General features: G+C 44.0%; 1 protein-coding gene across 1 annotated transcript; it reads left to right on the forward strand.

Moving 5' to 3' along the window:
• The first annotated feature begins 145 nt into the window (after positions 1–145).
• LOC124662416 lies at positions 146–1331 on the forward strand. Its single transcript, XM_047200255.1, has 2 exons — positions 146–594; positions 638–1331. Exons 1-2 carry the CDS (start codon positions 146–148, stop codon positions 1329–1331), a joined length of 1143 nt encoding a protein of 380 aa, XP_047056211.1.
• Positions 1332–8627: the final 7296 nt, after the last annotated feature.

Raw genomic sequence — 8627 nt, forward strand, 5'->3', positions numbered from 1 at the left:
TGGGCTAAAAGGCCAGCCCGTTTGAAGCCTACTATTCCATCCCGTAGTCGTGTACCGGCTAAGCCCATCCCATCCCAACTCCACAACTCGTCTCGTTCCTGGGACGGAACGGGAACCAGGACGATCGAGCTCCTGCCGGGAGACCATGGCCGAAACCGTAACAGCCGGAGCGAGGCCTCTCCTCCCCGGACTCCACGACGAGATCGTCGTCTGGGAGATCCTTCTCCGCCTGCCCCCCAAACACCTGCTCCGCTGCCGCGCCGTCTGCCGCGCCTGGCGCACAGTCACCTCCGCCCGCGACTTCCTCCTGGCACACCACGGACGCCAGCCAAGCCTCCCCATCTTCTCCAGCGACGAAGCGTGGATCCACGGCATCCACCACCACAACATGCTCGCCTTCGACCACCGGGACGACCAGCTCCACGCTGTCGCCAGGCTCGACGAGGCCTTCCTACCGTTGGACTCCTGCGATGGCATGCTCGTTCTCATCAATCTCGCCACGGTTGGCTCGAGCTCCTGCCTCTCCATCTGCAACCCAGCCACGCGTCAGCAAGCTCTCCTCGGGCTACCACCGGACTTCAGCGTCACCGGGATGTACCTGCACCGCCCTACTGGCGAGTACCGTCTATTGCTGCAGCCGCGCGCGGTGGCGGGGCAAGGTAGCACCTCCTAAACACCACATTGGCTTCCATGTCTTCGCATTGGGCTCCGACCAGCCGCCGAGGTACATCGGGTGGCCGCACACGTCGTTGGGGCTCTTCGGCGTGCCTGTCCGCATGCGGGACAGCCTGCATTGGTGCCCGGTGTATTGTCCGAGTGAAGGAGACCAATCGCTGCTGCATGAACGCAAACTGGTAGTATTCGACACCATATCCGAGTCGTTCCGGCGGATGCATGAGCCAAGTGGGGGTCACGGCACCCCAAATCTCTTTGACATGGATGGCACTCTCGGCATCTATGCACGTAACAGTTCCAACGAAGCTATTGATATATGGGTGTTGGAGAGCTACGAAAGCGAGGTTTGGGATTTGAAGTACCGAATCAAATTGCCGGTTGCCAAAATCAGGAAGGAGTTTCAAGACTGTGGTGACTTTTGGGAATGGGATTTCGATGCTGTTTCGGTGGATGGTGGCGTGCTCTTGCTGGTCATGGTTGAGGAGTGGCTGCTCCACATCGACAGTGATGGCAAATTGGTTAACAGTTTCTATCGTCGTTGCCGAGGTCTCTCTGTTTCTGAATATCGGCTCAAACAAAGTCTTGTTCAGCATACCTTCTTTCCGGCTCTAGAAGGTTATGCTGTAAATGCTTCGCCTTTCATCGGATCTGTTTAGTGAGTGGTGCTTCTTAACAGCCTAGCTGGTATCCTTTTGAGCTGCAACATATATTAATTGGATGAATTATGAGCCTGCTGGCTTCTTCCTCTTTTTTGTGTTGATATATATAAATTTATTGTGATCAGAATATTACATGGTTGCATGAAATCTATGCTCGGAGTGTTGTGTGCTTGCATGAAATCTCTATGCTGGTCTCGCTACCCATTCGGGCTTAAGTGACTATTTTTTGTGTTCATGCTAAACCAACAAGTCATTTGGCCTTTCTTTTGAAATACTTGCCTACTAATCTGCCTCATGTCTCTATTTTATTGGACGGATGAATTGGCTTGGTTTTATTTTAATTATCTTGGTGTTTTCTTACTACTCATTTTTTACCCATATATACGATCCATGTCCCTATTCCTTGAACAAGAATTACTTTAATTTCTTTTCTAGTTATCTTATCGATATTTTACGGTGTTCCCCTTTTCTATCATTTGATGTAGCTGACCATGTAGAGGGGAAAATATTTCCATCTTTGTTGACTTGCAAGCTGCATCTGCTTAAATGATTGCATCATAGTCAACATATTATTGAAATGGTCTATTATAATTGATTTGTTTATACTGCATAGGAATACGATCGTCCTGGACTCTGGCACTGTTCTTACCCACATCCAGGAGTTGTGTTTTTGGTGTTGCTTGCATTGCCTTCTCAGATTGTACCTTTGTACTAGGTTATGTAATATGTACATCCGAGAGTGGATGTGATTTTGGCAACCCATCATGAGCTGGTAACTTTGCCGTGGATTTTCTCCTTGTTGGACCCATACTATTTGTTTTAGTCCTCTGTCCGAAGCTAACATCATCATCTACCTCCCCTTCCTCACAGAAATGGAAAATTCATAATTTTTCACATTCACTTCATAAGTTACTAGTAGAGTTTCACCTGTAGCCTGTGTGGCCTCTAGGCTCTAGCACAGTTTGACACATTGTCCTCCCTTTTTTTTGTGTATGGCACACTATCAAACCTTTGTTGCTTTGAAACTTGTTGTCCAACAGTTTTGGGGGATGTGTTTATTACTAGAACTTTTTATCACCAGAGTTTACACTCTATATCGATGTACTTCTGCAGCTTCCTCAAATTTGAGCAGTGTTGTCTTGTTCTTCTCTACATTCTTTTCACCCCACCCTTCTTAACATCATCCTTGCAATCCCATGGTGAGAATTAAGTCCCTTCCAATTCAGAAAAGGTGATGTTCAGTCTTTTGTTCACAGAACCTGAGTAATCACCACTCACATCACATGCACGAATGAAAGTGTAATTCACACTGTTTTCTTTTTGCGGGGAATTCACACATTGGTTCAGTTCTTAAAAAACAAAAAAGTTGAGAACACTCATTTCTGTCCCGCATGGCTACTTTGCTAACAAGGTCCATCTGTGGCTGTAAATTAGTCTGGTGCGCTGAGAAGGTGCCACAAGCTATTGTCCCGGTTGCTTATCAGTTGATTTATATTTTTCTCTCAGCGAAAAAGATTGTAGACCAGTAGTATGAACTTCTTAACATCGATGATGTGTTCATTTTGTGTTACTACTGACATATTTGTGGTACATCTATATTATCTAATTCCAAGCATTTATATGTTTATTTATTTTCCAGGGAAAATCTTTATTTACTTACCAGTTAGCAATCTGCCTGTCTTATGTACTTGGTTCGTGAACGGAAGAATGGACTTTACTGTTTCATGATAGTCTCCTTTTTCTGAGATATTATCCAGTGGCCTTCTTCACAATTAATGTTTATCACTATACATGTGTTTCCTCTTTACTACCTCCGTTTCAAGGAATAAGGCGCACTCGTTTTACGAGCTTTTTGTTTGACCAAAAATTACTTCAAATAGATAAAGATTGTTTGTATGAATTAATATCATTAAAAAGTGCTTTTCAATACGAATCCAACGATACTAATTACATATAATATAATCAAGATTTTGTTGCTCAATTTTTATGGTCAAAGTTCATCTTGAAATGCGCGTGCGCCTTATTCCTTGAAACGGAGGTAGTATTTGTTTTGCTCTTGCTATATATTGACGGGAAGGTCCTTTGTGTGCTTCCATGCCTTTGTGTTTCCTTGTTTGGAATTATCTCAACCATCTTACCTCAGCTGCAAACCGTTGCAAGGAAAGCTGTTGCATGTAATTGTTTCATGGTCATGCTCCATATAACAAATGCTCAGGTCCCGGATTGTGTTCCTTGTGAGGTTGCCTCCCATGAACCATGTTCATTTTCATCTGCGAGTGGCGCAAGTCATGTGGCAAAGAGATTTCAATTACTGAAAGCAAAATCATGTGGCAATACAGTTGTATAGCAAGACTCTGATCATTTACTACTGCGTGTAGCACATGGCAATGAAATATAACTGATCATTTTTACACCATCGGTGTACATTATACTATAAGTTATGCACTGAGATTATTACTGTATTCCAGCATCTGGGATGTGAAACATGCGATTGAAAAGTGTGATTGTCCACTGGAACCACATTGTGTGCTCTTTGGGTGCATAGTTGCAGTTCTAGCAGAGCTAAGCTTGCTGCATCAGAGGAACAAAAGTATGACAATTTAACAACTGGACCGCCACAGCGGCTATGGACTGCATCTTGAACAACCGAGGTTTGCCAGAGTTTTTGTGATGTTCATTCATATCTCCATGTTGCAGAATTGCTTCACCTGCTATTTAGTTTAGATGTGTTCTTTGGACTCCACCTGCTATTTAGTTTAGATGTCTTCTTTGGACGAAGCACATTCGTATATATTTCAGTAACCAGCAAGCACAACAGTACAACACGATCCTTGGCTACAAGATTGGGCATAAAAAAAAACAGGGTCATCTCACTGCCTTATGGCTTGGGGTCACAACTTCACACACCGATTTAACGTAAGATAAAAATATTTTATAAAATCAGGTTTAGGGAGTATAAAGTATAAATTTGTATATATATATATTGTAAATAAATATGCTCCGCTGGATATGAATTTTTTGTGTGTATAAAATAAAATATTCAAGCAACTTTTGAAAAAAAAATTGATCGGAGATTTTTTTCTGAGATTTTTTTAAAAAAAAATGCTGAATGCCAAAAATCTGAGCTAAGCCCAGCCAAGTCTACTAAAAAATGGTGTACAAAGAAAATTGCTTCGATAAAACGTGAGCTAAGCCCAGCGCCCCAGCCCAAGTCCATTCACCTTGTTTCCCCAAATCACCGCAACTCCTCTCTCGTTCCTGGAGGCTGGGATGGAATCTCGGCCGGCGACAATGGCGAAGGCATCGAGGGCAGGAGCGCCGCCTCCCTGCAGCTGCCTCCCGGAGGAGATCACCTTCTGGGAGATCCTCGTCCGCCTCCCCCCAAAGTCCCTCCTCCGCTGCCGCGCCGTCTGTCGCACCTGGCGCCGCGTCACCTGCGCCCGCGACTTCCTCCTCGCCCACCATGCCCGCCAGCGCTCCCTTCCCATCGTCTCGGGTGTGCTGGTCCCCGGCTCCGAGTACGGAGGCGCTCGCTACGAAGACATCATGGCCTTCAATCACCGGGCTGCCGGCGCCCAGCTCCAACCAGTCGCCCGGCTTGACGCCTCCTTCTTTGTGGAGTGCTCCTGCGACGGCCTCCTCGTCCTCTCCAAGCTTTTCACAACTGTCACCCACCTCTCCGTCTGCAACCCGGTCACTCGTGAGCATGCCCACCTCGTGGACTTCACTTTTTTCAGTTTATTGGGAATGTACCTGCACCATCCTACGGGTGAGTACCGGCTGTTACTGCATCGGAGGAGACAGACGGCGGTGTCGATTGCCGGAACTCTGCTGCCTAAAGGTAAAATTGGCTGCTACATCTTCACGCCGGGCTCTGGCCAGCCACCGAGGTACATTCAGGGGCCAGAAGAAGAAGCGTCAGGGTTGCGCATCAGATCACCTTCCCTGGCCTGTGATAATCTGCACTGGTTCACAGTGCAGCGAGTGCAGCGTCATAGCAGAATCAGGTTGGTATTTGTGTTTGACACCACCACCGAGTCATTCCGGCAGATGCATGTTCCAGCTGTTCTTCGCCCCAAGTCAAATATCTTCGAGATGGATGGCACGCTTGGCATATACAGCTATAAGGATGCCACCAAAGTTGTTTCTATATGGATGTTGCAGGACTACGAACGCGGGGTTTGGAAGTTCAAGTACCAGGTTGAATTGCCCATTGCAAAAATCAGAGGGCAGTTTGGAGTGAGGGAAGGTAGTTGGGACGTGGTCGTTGCGTGGGCCGACGGTGACATCCTCTTGCTGGTCAGTCATGGTGGATGGATGTTTTACGTCAACACTGATGGTGAACTGGTTGACAGCTTCCATCGTGATGGCCATAACATCTATGCCTGGGACCTTCGGTTCAAACAAACTCTTGTTCCTCATAACTTCTTCATGGCACTTGAAGATTCTTCTGTGAACGCTTCGCCTTTCCTCTGATGGCTGTTGAGTGAGGTGGTTCTTCTCTACAGATTAGTTGTCGTATCCTCATTAGCTGCAATAAATATGAACTGGATCATTTATAAGCATGCTAGCTTCTTCGTTTTTTGCCTTGATGTGCATAAACTATGATCAGAGGCTCCTAGTGCTATGTGGTTGCATCAAATCTATGATTTTTTAGATACCCTTTCAAGCTGAAGTGACTACTGTTGTGTGTTGGTGCTAAATTACCAAGTCATTGTGCTCTGGTTTTTTTACTACTTACCAACTGACGTGCCTCATGACTCTGTTTTGTTGGGCTGAGGAATTTACTTTTTTATATTATTTATCTAGTGCTTTCACTACTACTGAATTGTTATTTATCTATATACTCATGCCCCTATTCAGAGCTGAGGAATTGATTGATTTATTTCATTTATCTAGTGCTTCTCCTTAGTACTAAGTGTTGGCAATCTATATGCCCATGTCCCTGTCTCTTGAACTGAAGAATTGATGTTACATTTTTATCTAGCGGTATTCTACTCTTCTTAATAGTCAATGTGCTGAGAAGAGGGAGGATTTCCTTTTTGTTGACTTGCAAGCTCAATCTGATTTTTGGAAGATGGTTGGAGCATTACTCGATAGCTTAAATGTTTGCATCATAAGTCAATTTCTCAATGAAAAGCTCTGTTACTATTAGATTTTCTTTGTGATTCCATTGTATCTAGTTAGGTAGGTCTTATGGATATTAATAAGCTCATCGTCACAGCGAGAATTCAACATGGTTATATTTTTCTCGTTCCGAGGAGTTGTATTCTTGTAGAAAAGACTGGTACTGCAAGCTAAAAATACTAGGAATACCTTTTTGTGCTTTCCATCCTGGCACTGTTTTTCTTTCGCTTTGTTTGGGGTGATCTCTTGTTATTTCACTTTACCTGCTAACCATGTTAAGGTTTAATGCTTCATGGGATATAATAAGCACCTACAAGGTTTATCATGGTTAGGCTCACATCCCATGTTTTTTTATGTCTGAAGGGGGGACAAGCACCAGGCCAATTGTGTGACAATACAATTGTAGAAGAAAGCACTCTATCATTTATTTACTGCATACATGTATCATGTGTCATTGCAGTATAGGTAATAGCTCGTATTTAGTCTTCAGGAGACTAATAAGATCCACACTGCATACTGTATTAGCCATTGCAGTACTACCAACCTGAACATCTGTGAATACCTTTTTGTGTGTGCTTCCATCCTGACACCGTTTTTTTTTTTTTCTGTTGCATTGTTTGGAATGATCTCTTATTGTTTCACTTTACCTGCTAACCATGATAATGGTTGGCGCTTCATGTGGTGTTCATCTTAACAGAAGTCCGAGACACAAAACTTTATGTCTCGAGCAGGACAACACCATACAAATTGTGTGACAGTATAGTTGTAGAAGTAAGAACTCTGGATTATTTTTCACTGGCTCACTAATACCTCAAAAGCACTGAATTTCTGTGACTAAAATCTCAAGCACTCAGACCAAGAAACGATACTTGTACTAATAAGCACTAAAATGGTTTTGCCATAGTCTAGGTCAGGTCCCACAATCTGTTTATATCTCAAGCTTGTACAGCAGCAGACCATGTGGAAATATGTAAATTTGTAGAATTGTAAAAGTAAGTTCACCATCCATATTAATTGATCCAGCATGTCTGTCTGAGATACGAAACCGGCAATTGAGAAGTCTCTTCACCTGAAACTGTTTGGTGTGGTAAGCAGAGAATTCATAGCAGTAAAGCATACATAGACCAGTGGATGAGAGTAGCAGGTACATGAACAGCAGTTGCATGCACAACTATTAGTTCTCACTGTAAATCCATATATTCTCCACCTTAGAGAACTGCTACATCAAGCCATGGTTTGTTTGACCTGGTTGAGTTCTGTTGGTGGAATGGAGGACCAGGTTCGGTGGCGTCTGGTGCTACTGGAGGGCCTTCATCTCTGCGTAGCCCTGGTTCTTGGTGGCTTCTCCGGATCCTGGTAAGTTGGGTCTGGCTAACTATTAGAAGTTCAAACTTTGCACTTTTGCCAGCCTAATCATCAATTTATTCAGTTGACATCTTGAAAGGAAAGTAAAAAACAGAACAATTAATCCAATTAGATGGTTAGTGGTTCGTCTGAACTTTCAGGGCTAAATCTAAAGTGCAACATGCTAGTGATGAAGCATGTTGTTTAGCTTTCTTTTCTTACTGCTACCTCTGAAAACAGAACGAATGCTTGTTGTGCAGCAAATGATGCACACTGGGTTAGTCTTTGGACTAAATATTTTGTGTGAGCAATTTCGGCTGTTGGGGATGTCCCTCTCTACCGTATAAATACTACTCTGTATGTAAAAAAACTCGGATCCAGAGAGACCCATAGATTTTTCCTTGGTGGCTGGGCCCACAACCGATCTGTAAATTATTTAGCCAAAAGCAAGGCAAAAAGAACTCGAAATGAGTGAAATGGAACATTAAAATATGTATAACTTCAACAATATTGGTAGTTTTATATGCCGAGTAGAATATTTTTGTCAAGAAAAGATTTTTTTTGATCTCATGGGAAAACTGTTTATTCGTGAAACCAAAAAAAAAAGGTTGTATTTTACCAAGTTCGCGTTATTCTCCTTCTGGGCTGAAGGCCTAAAGCCCTTCTCGTTTGAGATCCACGGTCTAGCCCAGGTCAAATCCACTGTTATTTGTTCCTCAAAAAAAAATCCAGTCATCTAAAAAAACCACTCTTTTTCCCCCTCCGCCGCCGGCCTGCCGCCAGCAAAGCTCTTCTCGTTCCTGCACGGGAGCAGCGGCCGGC

This window comes from Lolium rigidum, chromosome 6 (assembly GCF_022539505.1).
Source record: "Lolium rigidum isolate FL_2022 chromosome 6, APGP_CSIRO_Lrig_0.1, whole genome shotgun sequence".
NCBI lineage: Eukaryota > Viridiplantae > Streptophyta > Magnoliopsida > Poales > Poaceae > Lolium > Lolium rigidum.